Source organism: Leopardus geoffroyi, chromosome A2 (assembly GCF_018350155.1).
Source record: "Leopardus geoffroyi isolate Oge1 chromosome A2, O.geoffroyi_Oge1_pat1.0, whole genome shotgun sequence".
In the NCBI taxonomy this organism is placed as follows: domain Eukaryota; kingdom Metazoa; phylum Chordata; class Mammalia; order Carnivora; family Felidae; genus Leopardus; species Leopardus geoffroyi.
The window spans coordinates 154,470,623-154,489,149 of NC_059331.1; the positions used below are offsets into that span (position 1 = coordinate 154,470,623).

Genomic DNA, 18,527 nt, shown 5'->3' on the forward strand with positions numbered 1-18,527 from the left:
CAGCGCCATGATTAGGTCAGTCCCAGGCGCATCCCGACACTGGCTCTTTGCTGAGCCCCACGCGCGCCTCCGGTTTCCGGGTGCAAACGGGAAGCTAGGGAAACCCCAGACCCCTCCCTTTTAGGAAGGGCGCAGACGGCGTCTCCGTTTCCAAGGAAACCGGCCCTGCCACTACGTCACTTCCGCTGACCTGTCTGGACTCCAGACTGTTGGGAGGAAAAGAGGAAAACTGAGCCGCAGCCACGACGGTGGACGCGAGCGTCTCCTATCTGCGCATGCGCCCGCTCAGCGGCCTGCTTCTATTTATGTGGGGTATCCAACATGGCGGCTGCGGCGACCCTGGCGATGGCGGTGGAGCCCATCAGAACATAGTGGCTGGGAAGGGGGCACGGTCCGCACTCACGGTGGCGTCGGCAGAGACGACTGAGGGTGGTGGAGGGAAGAAAAGCGACGGAAAGCAAAAGGAAGGGCGGGCAGGCAAACAACTCGGCGTAGAACCGAGCGCCGGCTCGAGCGAAGGCACAGGGCCAGAACAGTGGGGATGGCGGAGCCACGCAGAGTAGCGTTTATTAGCCTGTCACCGGTGAGGCGGCGCGAGGCCGACTACCCGGGGGCCGAACGCGAGCCCGAGTACCCTCGCGAGCCCCCCCGGCTGGAGCCGCAGCCATACCGCGAGCCGGCCCGGGCGGAGCAGCCGGCCCCGCGGGAGGCTGCCCCCCGGTCGGACGTGCAGCCCCCGCCGCGGGAGAAGCCGCTCCCCCAGCGCGAGGTCAGCCGCGCCGAGCCGCCCATGTCGCTGCAGCGCGAGCCCCCGCGGCCCGAGCCGCCGCCGCCGCCGCTCCCTCAGCTGCACTTGCAGCCGCCCCCGCCGCGGGAGACGGCTTCCCGGGCCGAGCCGCAGCAGAGGCCGCCGAGGGAGACGGTGCGCCTGGAGCTGGTGCTCAAGGATCCCACCGACGAGAGCTGCGTGGAGTTCAGTTACCCGGAGCTGCTGCTGTGCGGAGAACAACGGGTACAGAAGATTCCTCCCTCACCCCCCAGACCCTGGGAGTCTCAGGACGCGTCCGCCTCTCCCAGTGGTTGGCACCTTCCGACGCCCACTTTGCGCGTCTCGGGTCGCCTGGGAGGGTGGGCTGGCGGGGGCAGGGGCCGAGAGGGTGGACGAGTGGTCGGTGCTGTTTTCCCCTGCTCCCCAGGGTTGGCCAAGGCTCCCACCCGGCTCCGCCGACCCCCCCTCGCTCGCCTGCTCCGAATGCCGCTCGGAGCCGGTTTTCCCCTGCAGCTTTCGGGACCTCAGAATTTATGTTCCTTTCTGCTCCCCATGCAAAATCTGGGAGCTCTGCAAGTTACGTGGTTGGGTTTTCCTTGTGCAGCTCCAGCAGTCAGTCATTCCAGTAGAAAGGAAGAGAAAACCTTGGGGGACACGCCCCCCGGTCGGAAGCCCAGAGATAGTGTAACCCCTCGACATCGTCCTCTTCACTCTTATGTTTGGCTCTGAGGTGTGCTTGCGAACGTTGGGTATTTCTCTTAATTGAAGGGGATTTGAAAGTAATCTGAAAAATTTCAGACTAAGGAGTCCGCTCTAGGAATGAAGAAGTGGGTTATTTGGTTACTTATTTTCCTCTCTCATGTTGCTGTTGGTAAACCTATTTAGCTTTGTTTTCTGTATAGTTTGTTCTTAGTGTAATTGAATGGGAAGGTGTCTTTGGCGCCTACCATCATACTCTTATTTGAGTGTTTATCATTAGTTTATAGGTCCGCGTTGGAGGATGGTGTATTGGCCATGGTGATTTTTGGAGAACAATGAAAAACATCTTAGCTTTGAATTTTTAGAAACTGTTGAAAATCCATAGGTATGCCTTTGATGGAACTGGTGAACAACCAAGATAGGAGAGAGGTTTGTTGCTAATTGTAATCTTTATTGTAGGTTTTGGTGATCTTTAGAAGTAAACTAGAAAGGGAAATGATAGAGTAAAAGCAGTAAGAACAATTTCCTCTGTCGTTTAGAGATTATGCTCTTTATTAGGTTTGTTTCAGTACAGATCTAATGGACTCAAGAAGTCATTTGTTTTGTTTTTGTTCTCAACTATCTTTATAGTTGAGATGAATGACTCTTTAGTTTAAAAATATATTAATGTCACTTGATTTTGTTTATTTTAAGGCCAATGAATCTTTTGATCATTATTTGTAAATATTGTTGTGTGGTCAAATCACTTTATTATTATTTTTTTCATGTTTATTTTTGAGAGAGAAAGAGAAACAGAGCATGAGCAGGGGAAGAAGGGGCAGAGAGAGGAGACACAGAATCTGAAGCAGGCTCCAGGCTCTGAGCTGTCAGCACAGAGTCCAACACGGGGCTTGAACTCATGAGCCACGAGATCATGACCTGAGCTGAAGTCAGACGCTTAACTGACTGAGCCACACAGGTGCCCCTAGGTCAAATCATTTTAAATGTTTGCAACCTAAATGAATTGGCAAGGGTAGAGATCATATTGGCCATGTCCACATAACATTTTATCCTTCAGACTCACTTTAGTACCCCTCCTTTTTATAAATTTGATGTTTCTTTTTTCCAAAATAATTTTGAAAATACTGGATTGGAGCATTTTTCAAGTAAATTGTATTTGATCTTCTCATGTAAGTAAGTTTGCTGTTTGACTCCCTAATCTACTTCATACATTACAGATGAAAAGCATCATATTTGGGTAAAAATACATTATGGTAGCTAATATTTACTGAAATCTTCCTATGTGCGTGCTAGACACAGGTCCGAGTAAGGTGTATGGCTTATGGAATCAGTCCAGCAGAGCTTCTTGAGGTAGGAACCATTGTCCCCACTTAGCAAATGAGGACGCAGATGCAAAGTGCTTGTATGTAATTTTATTAGTATTTCTTTCCATACTAGTACCACTTGTTAATAAAACAAAACTTCTTAAAATTTTATAGTTTAAAAAAATTTGGAGGATCCTGCCAAAATGAACTAAAATGAGAGTTATAGTAGAAATAGGGATTTGTTCTGATCCTCTTAATGCTATGATATTCATTCCATGATAAAGTAATAGTAGATATTTATCTTTTAATTACGACCAAAAAAAGTTAATTTTGACCCCCTACCTTGTTTGTTAACCTGATAATATCAGAACTACTAGTTTCATGTAATAGGAGAAAGATGAATAATTCAGTTTAGTTTTTCTGTTTATGCTCTCAATTTTGGGATATATTGGTCACTTTTTCTTGTATATTCAGCCATGTATCATTTGTTGTATTCTGAACAAAAAAAACCCCATGGTTTATATAATGCACCTTTGCAACCAAGATTTGCCAGATTTACCTATGATAACTCCCAATGAACATATTTTTAAAGGAATTGTAGGAAACATTTCTTTAAATGAGGTTGTCATATTTCCATGAAAGGAAATCCTAGCAATAGAAACCAACAAAAAAAGCAAAATGAAACCAACAGAATTGATCTGCAAAGCAGTGATTCCCAAATTTGGTTTTTCTTCCCTCAGGGAGAGTCCAGTTATTTTTAAGGATGTTATAATCTTTTCAAAATAGTTTTAATGTTGAGGGGCGCCCGGGTGGCCCAGTCGGTTGAGCGTCCGACTTCAGCTCAGGTTAGGATCTCGCGGTCCGCGAGTTCGAGCCCCGCGTCGGGCTCTGGGCTGATGGCTCAGAGCCTGGAGCCTGCTTCCGATTCTGTGTCTCCCTCTCTCTCTGCCCCTCCCCCGTTCATGCTGTGTCTCTCTCTGTCTCAAAAATAAATAAACGTTAAAAAAAAAAATAGTTTTAATGTTGAGTTTTTGTAATTGAAAAACTTACTGTGTAGCAGAGTTTGAGTAGAAAGGCAAGGAAAAGACATTGTGTAAAATTAAAAGAAAAAAAGATTCTAAATTTTGAATCTTTAGTTAATAGGTGTAGGTATAAATCTGTGTCGCATGTGAATACCATCTTTATCGGGATACATTTAAAAAAAATTTTTTTTTTTTTCAACGTTTATTTATTTTTGGGACAGAGAGAGACAGAGCATGAACGGGGGAGGGGCAGAGAGAGAGGGAGACACAGAATCGGAAACAGGCTCCAGGCTCTGAGCCATCAGCCCAGAGCCTGACGCGGGGCTCGAACCCACGGACCGCGAGATCGTGACCTGGCTGAAGTCGGACGCTTAACCGACTGCGCCACCCAGGCGCCCCTATCGGGATACATTTAAATCATTCCCCTTCATAGATACAAAATGAATAGTAAAACCCTGATTAACCGAATGCAAACAGAATTTTTGCATATTATTTTTTATTAATGAGGCAAAGCGCAGTTAAATGAGTGTATGTTGGCAAAATATGAAAAACAAAATCCCTTCTTGTTAGGTTATAAGGACGCAGGTTAGCTAAACCCTTACCTTGTTATCTCTGTGGACTGCTAAGCCCTGATTGAGGTGGTTCAGGATGATGACTGAGGCATGGCAATTGTCTCTATCCTCAGAGGTTAATGTGTTCACCATTTCTGGCTAAAGGGAAATAGTACAGTTTAGATATAAGTTCTGGCAGTAATTGCTATGCAAGTAATTTTTGTTTAACTTTTAGTAAACCAGGGAATCAGTTAACTAGAGCATCCATTTGTGAATGTGATTAATTGAACATTTAGTATAAAAAGAAAAAGAGGGGTGCCTGGGTGGCTAGTTGGTCAAGCGTCCGACTCTTGATTTCTGGTTGGGTCATGATCTCACGGTTGGTGGGGTTCGAGCCCCACATTGGGTCAGTGCTGACAGGTGGAGCCTGCTTGGGTGTCTCTCTTTCTCCCTCTCCCTCCTTCCCCCTCTGCCTCCCTCCCTCCCCCTCCCTCCCTCTCCCCCCCTTTCTGCCCCACCCCCACCCCATGCTCTCCCTCCCTCCCTCCCTCCCTCCCTCCCTCCCTCCCTCTCTCTCCCTCTCTCAAAATGGATAAAATAAACTTAAAAAAGGAAAAAAATGATTATGGTGTTAATATGGTTATACTTTTACAGAATTCTATGGTATCCCATTGTCATAGTGCATATTTTTGGTAACGTGGAAGATCCGAAAATGGTGTTAATGAGTTAACATCAAAGGACAAAATTATTACAATGTTTATGCCTGCGGGTAGCTCATAATTTTGATATTTACTGATTTTCAAATCTTTTTTTCCATCGGAAAACCATAAAGCTTACTTAGAGCCTTGATTGTGGGTAGGGGTTGATTTCTTAACTGTGAAAGGAGAGTGAGTCAGTTTTCTTAAATTTATTTTTACAGACTGTCAAGAGTAAGAGATTTATTTTTGATGTCTCTATGAAGTCTACATAAAATCTTATAAAATGGCACATAAGGTGATTCTTATTAAAAATATATGTCCGTGTGTTTATATTTCACATATAAAACGGGTCAGACCAACAGGAAGACCTAGTGTTTAGACTTCACAGTGACTTGAAGCATACGTTCATAATGGCAGTTGTGGTGGTTGCTCTCTGTCCTTAGGCTCAGGTTAGGGCTGTATCCTGGACATGCTTCATATTTCTTATTTCATTATCAGTCTCTTCCTGCTGGTTTAATTATTCCTTTCAGGTCATATGTATTTTTTCCACAGGTAACTCCTCCTGGGATAAAGGATTCTGTAAATATATTACTTATTGCAGTAGATAATTTTACAAGTTGATTCTAAGATTACTTCTTTAAGCTTTAAGAGCATCCTTTTATTCTTATACCCTAGGTCTGATGAATTGTTTTGTATGAATTCTGTTCATATTTTTCTGTCATGTTTTTACACTGATCAAACCTCAGCCTTTATACCCAGGATGAAATATCTCTGTTCCAAAGTGTGCAAACCTTTGTCCCTTCTGAATTTTTTTCTTCAGATTCAGCTGAATCTGTATCCAATATTTCAGTTGTAATATACTTTATCTTTAATTCCTGAAAATACTACCTCAGTAAAAATACCTAGCCTTCCTTTTTTAAAAAATTAACTTTCTAGTCAGTTGTTCATAATTAGGTACAAGTAGAATTTTGACGCATATGCAGCTCCTTGTTTCCCCTTTTTTGGGCTGAAAAACTATATATATATGAAATGTGCCTGCTAAAATAGTAAACCTGAGTAAAGGATGTGATTTATGTTTTTGTTTGTTTCGGTAAATGGATGGCAAATGTGGGATCCGAGCTGTTCGTGTGGTTTTTTAAAAACCATGTATTATAATAAACTTTGATTCTTCCCTGCTAGAAGGAGGCCATGGTAATGGAATCTGTTCGCAGCTACTTCACTTTTCTAGCTTTGTTTGCAAGTAGTATGTATTCCCTTGAATGACTATCCATTGATAACAAGTAGGTGATGTTGGGGCACCTGGGTGGCTCAGTTGGTGGAGCGTCGGACTTCAGCTCAGGTCATGGTCTCGCGGTTCATGGGTTCGAGCCCCACGTCGGGCTCTGTGCTGACAGCTCAGAGCCTGGAGCCTGCTTTGGATTCTGTGTCTCCCCCTCTCTCTGCCCCTCCCCATGCTCCTGCTCTGTCTCTCTCAAAAATAAATAAATGTTAAAAAAAAATTAAACAAACAAAAGTAGGTGATGTAGGTAGAGGTGTTGATGCCCGGCCTCAGCAGAAGGCTATAGCAGCTACAGATACTCTAGTGACAGCTCAGGGCAGATGAATCAGTGGTGACACTGATGAATAACCAGGTGATCCTTTGAGAAGCATTTCCTGACCAAAGCAGTTATCTTTGTTGGGAAGATCTCAAACTAGAGTTATAAGTGGGATTTTTTGTTTTTATCTAATTTTCTTGGGGGATTTTTGGCCTTTTTATTTTGGACATGGTGGCCATAGATCATTCTGTAGGAGGAGACAAGTTGAATTGTTGATCTGTTCACCGAAAAACTTGAGAATGTGTAAGAATCCATTAAAACTGCAAGTGTTATTTTGCTACAGATGAACATTTCTTTCTGGTTACTTTTAATGCTTCTAACTCATTTGTTAATATTTGGAAATTTTGACTCTCATTAAATTTAAGGATGTATTTGCCTCTGGTTGAAGCAGTACTAATACTTTTATTTCTTTTCCCATTTTCTTTGAATCAGAAGAAGCCCATTCACACAGAAGACCCATTTAATGACGAGCAGCAAGAGAGGCAAGAAGTGGAAATGTTGGCTAAGAAGTTTGAAATGAAATATGTGAGTATAATATACTCTTCACTAGGTCATTTTACCCTGTTGGCCTTTTTTCCTCCTGTGACTGGTTGGGAGGGCTTATAATACCCACTGCAAACCTTATTTTGCTCTTATAAATTGCACTCCTTATAGAGTCCAGGTACCTTGCTTAACTTATATTTTCTCTCATCCTTATAATGACACCACATACTAAGTAATACTGAGTGTGTTTTACACATGAAGAAACTGAGGCTCTGAGCTCAAGATCACACAGTGGCAGGAACTAAGCTACATGATCTAGCTCTGATCCTTTGTCTTTCCACTGCCATTGAGAAGACCACTTTAATTCCCTTGGTGTAGTAGGTCTCAAGTTTTCATGCCTCTTTAGACTTCAAGAGAATGAATGTGTGTACTTCTAGGCCCTGGGGATCAGAATCAATCAGAAGCAGCATGAAATTTCTTTGAAAGTCTCTTGTTTACCTTAAACATTCATGTACATTTTAAATTCTGTGCCATGAATAGATTGGTATTGGTTTTAATGTAAAAATAAATTCTAATGACCTGATTGTGAAGTTGCTTAACGTTTTCCTCAAGTTTTCTAGTAACTGGGTTTGTAGGAAAGCCCTCTCCCCTCCTCACTCCTGATGTTTATCCTATGACTTGACTTCATGGCACTTTGCTAAAACATAACCCATGAAAAGCAAGACCCCTTTCGGGTTCCCCTGTAAGCACTGAAAATTGTCTCACAGAGATAGGAGGTCAGGTGGTGCTAGCCCTGTCATTCATGTTATCCAGATTCAACTAGGATCTTGGTTGACACTAGTTGGCTCCTTGTGCTAATGAAGAATGTATTTGGGGTGAGGGAAAAGTATGAGAATGCTTTGGGATGTGGATCAGGTTGTAGGCCGTACTTTGCCACCTACAAATTGTCCTTTGGTGAGATTATTTAACCTTTGTGGGCCACAGTTTTCTTTTTTTGAAGACTCTTTGAAGCTCCTTCTGGCTTTATATTCTGTAATTATATAATAATTTGGGTTGGGGATGGACTGGTGGGCATTTTGATGGAAGGAATAGCAAAAGTTGTTATGTAAACTGTAGTGTTTAATTAAAATACGGTGTTCTCATTATATATTCTGATGTACTATGGCTTGATTTTTATTTTTAAGTAATCTCTGTACCCAAAGTGGGACTTGAATTCATGACCCTGAGATCAAGAGTCCCATGGTTTACTGACTGAGCCAGCCAGGTGCCCCAACGATTTTTTTTTTTTTTTTTTTCTGTGAGAGAGAGTGCTAGCACAGGAGAGGGGCATAGGGGGAGAGAGAGACAGAGAGAGAGAATGGGAGAATGAATGAATCCTAAGCAGGCTCCCTGCTGGGCTTGATCCCACCTTCCTGGGATCATGACCTGAACCAAAATCAGGAGTCAGATGCTCTACTGATGAGCCACCCAGGCGCCCCCTATGGCTTTTTTATGCAAGTTGATACATTGGTTAAATTTAATGTTTTAACCAGACAATATATTTACATGGTTCAGAACTCAAAAAGTATAGAGTGAAAAATCTTTCATTCTTTTGTTCACCCACATAATCTCACCTCCCAGAGGCACATAATGTTTTGGGGGGTCCTTCTGTTCTTTGTTTTTTTCATTTACTCTAACTTGGAGATTATTTCATATCGGGGCGCCTGGGTGGCGCAGTCGGTTAAGCGTCCGACTTCAGCCATGTCACGATCTCGCGGTCCGTGAGTTCGAGCCCCGCGTCAGGTTCTGGGCTGATGGCTCAGAGCCTGGAGCCTGTTTCCGATTCTGTGTCTCCCTCTCTCTCTGCCCCTCCCCCGTTCATGCTCTGTCTCTCTCTGTCCCAAAAAATAAATAAACGTTGAGATTTTTTCATATCAATACAAAGAGAACTTTCTTCTCTCTCTCTCTCTCTCTCTCTCTCTCTCTCTCTCTCTCTCCCTCCCCCTCTCTTTTAGGGTTGCGTGGTATTCCATTGTATGGACATATCACAGTTTATTTAACCAGTCCCCAAATGATTTAAATTGTTTCCAAAAATTTGCTGTTGTAAATAGTGCTACAGTAAATTATTTAGTCGTGTGGTATTTCACAGAGTTGCAAGTTTATCTGTTGGGCAGATTCCTAGAAGTGGAATTTTTAGGTCGAAAGATATATGCATTTATTTATTTAGCTTGGGTATATATTAACCAAATTACCGGTTTCTAAGTTACCAGTTTCCATTCCTCTAATACTACATTGGAGTGCCTATTTTTTCCATAGGTTATAGAACTAAGAATTAGAATTGCCCTTTGCAAATGAAAGAATTCCTAGCATATGATCCTATAAGTATTGTGACTCAGTGTATGATGTACTGCTTCAGAGTTAGCATTAAATCTTATTGGGGAGCCCTTGGATAGTACTTGCCATGGAAAAACCAATATTCTGAAGAAGGTGGTTGATGTGTAACATCGAGTTCCAAATAACTGGGTTATATCCAGGCGCTGTAATTATGCAGGGATAAAATATTACTCTTGTTATAATTCAAATTAATGGGCTATATTTCTTCTCTAGATTTTTATTGTGGCTACTTACTCTCTTAATTCCTTTCTTTAAATTTTTTTTTTCTTTTTTAGTTTATTTATTTATTTTGAGAGAGAGAGAGCACAAGCAGGGGAGGGGCAGAGAGAGGGAGAGACAGAATCCCAAGCAGGATCTACACCATCAGTGCAGAGCCCAGTGCGGGGCTCGAATCCACGAACTGCGAGATCATGATCTGGGCTGAGATCAAGAGTTGGATGCTTAACCAACTGTACCACCTAGGCACCCCTCGTATTTCCTTTCTAAGTAGAGATTTAAAATGTCCTACCCTATGAGGCCTTTATGTGCCATGAGTATTACGGGTATTAAATATGTATGTTTTAACAAATTATTTGGACCCTTTTAATTAAGAAAATCATCAGGTTGAAAGTGATGGGAGAAGATACTTTATCCACCTCTAGGCCCCGGGCTGTCACAAAAGATCACTTCTAAACAGCAAAGATTTGGGGCACCTGGGAGGTTCAGTCGGTTAAGCGTCTGATTTTGGCTCAGGTCATTATCTCACGGCTGTGGGTTTGAGCCCTGAGTTGGACTCTGTGCTGACAGCTCAGAGCCTGGAGCCTGCTTTGCATTCCATGTCTCCCTCTTTCTCTGCCCCTGCCCTACTCATGTTCTGTCTCTCTCAAAAATAAGATAAACATTAACAAAAAATTAAAAAAAATAAACAGCAAAGATTTTTTTGGTGTTGAGAGGTAGCAAATTGGGATGTCTGTATGTATATTTATATTTATGCATATGTTATATGTATATTTATATTTCAAGTAAAAAGCCTTAAATAGTATATGTAAAATATTGCAAAATGTTAACCCACCAAGGTTACATTTCCTTTTTTTTTTTTAATTTCCTTAAAAAAACTTTTTTGGTGATAAAACGAGGACTTAATTTGGAGGTTTATAAAACATGAAACTAGCTACCTTCTAACTTTTGTTTCCTTCATATAATTTAGATGTCCTTGTCATGATTTCTGAAAATCACTTAAGGTTACTTCTAGCTCTCTGCTTTTTAGAATGAGAGATGCACTTTTTTTGTTAAATTTTGTGTATAAATGATAAAGTACTTGAGGATTTACGTTGGACATACAAAGGGGCATGATAGTTGCTTTCTCTTGGAGAAACTTTCAGAATAATTGGGAAGACAAGACATAGACACACAAATCGAGTACCAAGCCGTGCCTGTGGAAGTGAATGACTCTGGGGATCTGAAAGTGAGTAGAAAGGCCAGTTCCACTCTTGAAACTGGAAGGAATTTTGGAGACCTTGGTGCAGAGTCATTGAATGGATTCTTCCAGTCTCCTGTCAAACCACATTTGTCTGTAATCCCTGGAATAACTTTTCTGCCCATCATAGGATATCGAGTGGATGAGAAGCGGAAGGAGCACAGGATTGTGAGTTAACACAGCTGGATTCTCATCCTATCTTTACCATGTTAACTAGCTGACCTTAGTGAAGCCTCTTGGCTTTTTTATGCTTTGGTATCTGTCAGGGGAAAACAAGATCTGTCTAGCCAACTTTATATTTATAGCACAGGGGTTTTGTCAGCGTCAGATGAAAAAATAGATTTTTAATGTTGCAATTATTTAAAGTGCTATCTAAATAGGAAATACTATTTAAACATGTCACTCTCGTGGAGAACTGCTCCGTCTTATTGTACATGTCATAAATTCTTTTTGATATAAACATGTATGGGATTTTTAACCTCTATTATTTGACTGCCCCACTGATTTTGATCTTTTAGCTCAGGCATTCTGTTCCAAATGGCCTTTATCTTTGGTCATTCTCCAAACGGTCAATCACCATTTACAGACAGTTAGTTATTACAGTCTTCGTAAAGACCACAACAAAGTATTTGGAACCCTTTAAGAAAATCATTGGGCCAAAGCGACCTGGGAGGAGATATGTTGTACGGTGCTAGGCTCTCACAAAAGGTCACTCTTAATCACTGAAGATCTTTATTGACTGTAGTTTACTGTCCAATAGTTCCTTTAGTATCCTGTAGCAAATTCAGATGCCCACTGATCCACCAGCGAAGCAGGCCACGTGAACAGTAAAGGTGGGGGGTTGTCTGAAATAGGGGACAGCTCCTGTCAGCTGCAGCCCTTCTTACTTTGCGGGGACTTGGGCTTAGGGTTGTCACATCTTTACATTTCTCAAAAGAAGGCTGAAGTCTGGATTTTCCTCTAATATTTCTTAAATATTGGCTTCTAGTTAAAACACCTACTAGACTAAACAATACATCTGTGGGCCGTATCCAGCTCTCAGGCCCTAGTTGGAGACTTGGTACACTTGCTTCACTCTTTCTTTTTTTCTAATTTATTTAACTTATCAGTCCATGTACTTTCACATCTGCCCCTTGTCTTCTGTGAGCTGGGTGGTTGGTGGTACAGGTGGGAGGGCTTGCCATTTCCGTTGTGGAGGAGAACGCATTTGTAGGAAGTTTCAGAGAACGGAGCAAGTTAGACTCAGTTGGGGGTTTCCATGATACGGGGGAATAATAAGATGCATTGAGTGGTGGCTGGGTCTATAAGCAACGTTAGTGACAAATTGAGTGGTGTGGTGGAGGGCTGAGGCAAGTTTATGGGCTTCTTGTGGTCTCGAGTATGTGTGTGTGGCGGTTCCTTGTGCTGGAAAGGAGCTGTGTGGAGCTGGCTGCCACTTGAGGGAAAAGGACGGAGAAGGTGGAGTTCAGGATGTGTCCTTTGTCTTGCAGCAGTTGCTTGGGGGAAGGGATGGAGACAATTTTAGTAGTTGAAAAGCAGTAATAGAAATTATAGGACTTATAAAATTGTAGACCTAGTACCCTGTATCAAATGGTTTGTTTTTTCCCTCTATTCTGTCCTGTTGTTATTGCCTGTGTCCTGTTACCTTTTAGGTAATGTAACAATGAATGTTCAGCATTAATTGCTACATGTTTTCTTGGGAAAAGAGGAATGTAACTGTTCAGTGCTTAATTTTACTTAGAGCATACTAAGTTGGTTGTTGTATATAAATTTTATTAAATAGCTAAGTCCAACCTTTGATACTTCTCCATAGGTTCCAAATTTTTCTTGTTGGTTATTATAGGAAGAAAACAGGATACAATTTAAAGAGGTTTGTGTTCCTTTCCTCATTCTCAGTTTTAAGGCTCCAAATGTTTAGGCTAAATGTCCTAGTTTCCTGAATATCCTGAATTTCCAACTCCGTTTTTAGATGGTTTCTAGATTGTGTATGCTTTTTCTGAGGCTGTATACACTCTATATCAGTGAATGAGGTTCGCTTTGATGGGTATAGACTTGTTCTCTGAGCCTTCGAGGGCATAGGAAAACCTGTGGTGGTTGGAAGATTTCTTTTAGTGGTTTTTCTCACTGTTACCCTAGCCATCTTGAAAGATCATGGTATCCTAGAATTGGATATAAATTCAATAATCTAAATGGAAGTGCTTAGCATAATATCTGGTGCCTTGCGGGGGTTCAGCTGCTCAGCTCTTTGAATCTGAATGACTCTCTGAATAGGAAGACATGTATTCAGCCAAACATTTATTAGCATTTCTGAAATCACATTATGACTTTAAAATTCACTTACTTTACCATATAGATTTTGAATGCCACATTTGATATTTAACTCTATGTGATTTTGGACTCTCGGAGCCCTGATAGCTTCATATTTATTTTAAAAGAGAGGATAAGGGTAGATTTGATGGTAGGAAAGTAGTTTTCAGCAATCTTATAAAGAAAGCAATTGAAAAATAAAATCAGTTGATCAAATGGAGTTAATACTGTTTTTAATAAAAAAGTATATTTATAAAGTCTTGATTTTCTTTTTGTATACAAGCTTTTTAAAATTGATTTTGCCCTGATATGTTTTAAAGAATGGCAACATCTTTTTTTCTAAATTTTATTTTAATTCCAGTATAGTTAACTTACAGTATTATATTAGTTTTAGGTGTACAATATAGTGATTCAACAGTTACATGTATTCCTCAGCGCTCATCGTGGTAAGTGTACTCTTTTTTTTTTTTTTTTTTAAAGTTTATTTATTTTGAGAGAGAACATGAGCAGGTGAGGGGCAGAGAGGGAGAATCCCAAGCAGGCTCTGCATGTGGTCTGTGGGCAGAGCCCGATGTGGGGCTTGATCCCATGACCCTGGGATCATGACTTGAGCCAAAATCAAGAGTCAAATGCTCAACTGACTGAGCCACCCAGGCACCCCATGATAAGTGTACTCTTAATCCCCTTCATCTATTTCACACATCCCCCTACCTATCTCCCCTTTGGTAACCATCTATTTGTTTTCTGTTGTTAAGAGGCTTGTTTGTTGGTTTGCCTCTTTTTTCCTTTGTTCATTTGTTTTGTTTCTTAAATTCGACATCTGAGTGAAATCATGTCTTTCTCTTACTTCCCTTAGCGTTATACTCTCTAGTTCCATCCATGTTGTCCCAGCTGACAAGATTTCATTTTTTATGGATGTGTGTGTGTGTGTGTGTGTGTGTGTGTGTGTGTATATATATATATATATACACACACACACACCATATCTTCTTTATCCATGTATGTATCAGTGGACACTTAGGTTATTTCCATAACTTGGTTATTATAAATAATGCTGCAAGAAGAGAATGGCAATATTTGGAATAACTGTATAATTTCCAATGAGTGACTTCTTCTCAGTAAATACTACTCAATTGAGTGAAAAGGAAATATGCTTTTACATTTAAAATAATTATGGATTGTTTAAAAAGTGTCCTCAAATATGAGACGGACACAAGTGGATGTTAGAAAACATTTATGCACTCTTTCTGGGAGGTTTAAGAATTTTATCAGTGACTCATATTATTTGATAATCATCGACACTTTATGAGGGGTTACAGCTTCCTTGGGAACTTCCTTGGCTGTTTTTCCTCGGTTTTGGCCTTCTGTTAGGTCTGGTCCCTAAAGATCAACATGGTAGGGTTGGGGAAAGCAGTTTGGATAAATCTGCTGTACTACCACAAAATAAATTCTTTTTATGAAGCACAAGTACCAGAAATTTAGGTTCTATAGACCAACAATAGTATGGTACTACATATATAATAAAAACATAAAATAACAACCTTTTAAAACAAACTGAGGTTGGGAGATTCTTAAATATAGGGCAAGAAAGAATTCTTAAAAAATTTTTTTTTTATTTTTCATTTTTTAAAATTTACATCCAAATTAGTTGGCATCTGGTGCAACAATAATTTCAGGAGTAGATTCCTTAATGCCCCTTAACCCATTTAGCCCATCCCCCCTCCCACAACCCCTCCAGTAACTCTCAGTTTGTTCTCCATATCTATGAGTCTCTTCTGTTTTGTACCCCTCCCTGTTTTTATACTATTTTTGTTTCCCTTCCCTTATGTTCATCTGTTTTGTCTCTTAGAAAGTCCTCATATGAGTGAAATCATATGATTTTTGTCTTTCTCTGACTAATTTCACTTAGCATAATACCCTCCAGTTCCATCCACGTAGTTGCAAATGGCATGATTTCATTCTTTTGATTGCCGAGTAATACTCCATTGTATATATAAACCACATCTTCTTTATCCATTCATCCATCGATGGACATTTGGGCTCTTTCTATACTTTGGGTATTGTTGATAGTGCTGCTATAAACATGGGGGTGCACGTGTCCCTTCGAAACAGCATGCTTGTATCCCGTGGATAAATGCCTAGTAGTGCAATTGCTGGGTCGGAGGGTAGTTCTATTTTTAGCTTTTTGGGGAACTTCCATACTGTTTTCCAGAGTGGCTGCACCAGCTTGCATTCCCACCAAAAATGCAAAAGAGATCCTCTTTCTCTGCATCCTCGCCAACATCTGTCGTTGCCTTCGTTGTTAATGTGAGCCATTCTGACAGGTGTGAGGTGGTGTCTCATTGGGGTTCTGATTTGTATGTCCCTGATGATGAGTGTTGTTGAGCATTTTTTCATGTGTCGGTTGGCCATCTGGATGTCTTCCTTGGAGAAGTGTCTATTCATGTCTTTTGCCCATTTCTTCCCTGGATTATTTGTTTTTTGGATGTTGAGTTTGATAAGTTCTTTATAGATGTTGGATACTAACACTTTATCTGATATGTCATTTGCAAATATCTTCTGCCATTCTGTCGGTTGCCTTTTAGTTTTGCTGATTGTTTCCTTCACTGTGCAGAAGCTTTGTATTTTGATGAGATCCCAGTAGTTCATTTTTGCTTTTGTTTCCCTTGCCTCCAGAGACGTGTTGAGGGGCAAGGAAGAATTCTTAAATAATAGTTTTCTTTATTGGAGTTACCAATTGTAATCACTTGTCATGACATGCCTTTTCAGTTTCTTGACCTCTTTGAGCTAAACAAATTCTCTTCAACTTCCTGAAACCAATAGGAACAATTGAGAATGAGCAGTTTTAGGGTATTTGGAAGGAAGGCCCAATATCCTAAGTGCCGATTCAAGAAATCTGTGTACGTTATATCTGTGCTGTTAAGTCAGCTCTTGGGTGTCTTTCCACTGACTTACATTTCTACTCTTTTCTATTGGTGGGTTAAGGAAATCAGTGGAAGTGGAGAATGATAAGGTTGTGACCAGGCTGGGACAAATAGAGAAGCTTGGTGATCAGGAGTTACATTCTTTTCAGTTATAAGATTGCACCTGGGTGGCTCAGTTGGTTAAGTGTCTGGCTCTTGATATCAGCTCAGTTTCTCACAGCTCAGTGATCTCAGTTTGTAAGTTTGAGCCCCACGTCAGATTCTGCTGGCGGTACAAACTTGCTTGGGATTCTCTCTTTCTGTCTCTCTCGCTCTCGCTCTCTCTTTCTCTCTCTTTCCCTCTCCCCCACCCCATTTTCCTCCCCCTCCCTCCCTCTCTGCCCCTCACTCAGTGGTGTATTCTCTCTCCCCTTCTCTCTCAAAATAAATAAATAAACATTAAAAAAAGACTGCAGTCTTAACATTCACTGTCATGCTTCCTCTGTCTTCCATAGGTGATCAATGAATGTTGCTTATTAGTTAGGTTTCTTATTACCTGGAGTTAATTGGCAGGGAGGTGACCGGGGTGGGATCCTGTACTAAGAACATTTTGTTTGTTTGTTTTCCAGCTTAGTGTTATAGTGTAATCAGATAGCATTGGCTTGAAATACTGATTATCAGGTTAAACAGGTACTAATGATTCAGTAAGTCATTTTCTTCTGAGTCATAGTAAACTAGTGATCTAGGGGAATAGATTCAAAGGGGATTCTTCATTTTAGATGTAGCAAAACTCAAGATTATTTTTTTTAATTTGGAAAATAAGTTTTGTATTTTTATAGGATACATTTATTGTGTAAACTGTGTAACATTAACAACGGCTAAGGTCTGGAAAATTTATCAAATAAGACTTTGATTCTACTGCAGGGAGGATCCTTTCTAAGGCCGCTGGAAAAGAGACCAGTTCAAAACAGGCCTATTCGGGAAGACCCTATAATATAATCCTTTGCCAATGTATCTTGATTTCCTTAGAATTAGGTGAAATTCTAATATTTGTGAATTGTCTAGTATTTGGTTCCAGTTTATACCATTTGCGTATCACTGGACTTGAGCGTAACTGGGGAGCCAGAGAACTAGAGGGTGGAGAATGGAAAAGAGGAGGTGAGGCAGAGGGCAAGCCAAGAGAGAATTGTTTCCAGGAAGACTAGGAGATGAGGAAAAGGGAATTGAGGCCAGAAAACTGTACTCTGGTGGCCTCTGTGATGAAGGAAGGAGCTGGGATGTGCCTGACTGTAAATGTTTTGGCAGAAGGCCATTGATAGGTAGAGGAGAGACTATTAAAATCCTGGCTATCGGGGAGGGATTTGAGAAAGAGCTACTTGGGCACTGCGGTGTCAAATACATGTTGTCCAAAGCTCTTTCCCCGAAGTGAGACTAGGAAGCAGAACCATATAAGGAGTGAAAACCCAAATGGTATTGAACATTTGGTGGGCCAGATGAAGAAATTCTTGAATAGGTAGTACATGCACTTGACAAAAACTCAAAAGATATGAAGGGAATATGATGTAAAGTAAATCTCCCTCCTACTCCTAACTCCTAGCTAACCAGTTCCCCCCCCCCCCAGAGATAATCACTGTTTGAGTTTCTTGTTCTAGAGATGTGTTTATGTAACCATTTAAATATTTCCAAAGATTTTGTTCAGTGTAAAAGAATACATAAATACAGATAAAAAAGGGAAGAAAGTAAAAATCAATCATCTATAATCCCACTACCAAGCATAACCACTGTTAGTAGTTGGATGTGTAGCCCTTTCAGGGCTTTTAAAAATGCTTGTCTGCTTACAAATGTACTCTCTTGCACTTAAGAAAATTATTTTTAATCGTCTAAGTAGCATATGAATACATTCCTTTATTACAAACAAATTCACAGTGTTACAGCTCTTCGAGAATTCATCCAGCAGGTTTTCTAGTTCCTACCAAAGGGGGAAAAATTCAAACAATACATATTAAGTCAAAATCTTCCTTCACGACTGCCTCCAATTGTATCCCCTCTCCATTGTAGCAAACATGGTTATCTGCTTGTTGTGATTCTTTGAGCTTTTTACATATATTTATGGACATATATTGTTGTGTTTTTCATAAATGAGATCCTACTGTTTGTATGAGAATTAAAAAAGATCTTATTTTTAAAAAAAGCAAGAAAACAAGATCTTGTTATTTTAATGTCATCTCCACAATTACCAGTTTAGGCTGAACACTTCCTTTTTTAATTTTTTTTTTTTTTCAACGTTTATTTATTTTTGGGACAGAGAGAGACAGAGCATGAACGGGGGAGGGGCAGAGAGAGAGGGAGACACAGAATCGGAAACAG

The 18,527-nt window shown here is 40.8% G+C and overlaps 1 protein-coding gene across 7 annotated transcripts in view; it reads left to right on the forward strand.

Moving 5' to 3' along the window:
* The first annotated feature begins 208 nt into the window (after positions 1 to 208).
* Positions 209 to 18,527, forward strand: part of UBN2 (ubinuclein 2) — a 91,109-nt gene continuing 72,790 nt past the window's right edge. For 4 of the 7 annotated variants that reach the window (XM_045495829.1, XM_045495835.1, XM_045495828.1 and 1 more), the window contains exons 1-2: positions 209 to 1,012; positions 7,071 to 7,163. In XM_045495829.1, coding sequence (XP_045351785.1) covers positions 542 to 1,012; positions 7,071 to 7,163 — 564 coding nt within the window. In that variant the 5' untranslated portion in view covers positions 209 to 541. The remainder of the gene's footprint in view (positions 1,013 to 7,070; positions 7,164 to 18,527) is intronic. The other 3 variants (XM_045495832.1, XM_045495831.1, XM_045495833.1) reach the window with 3 other exon arrangements.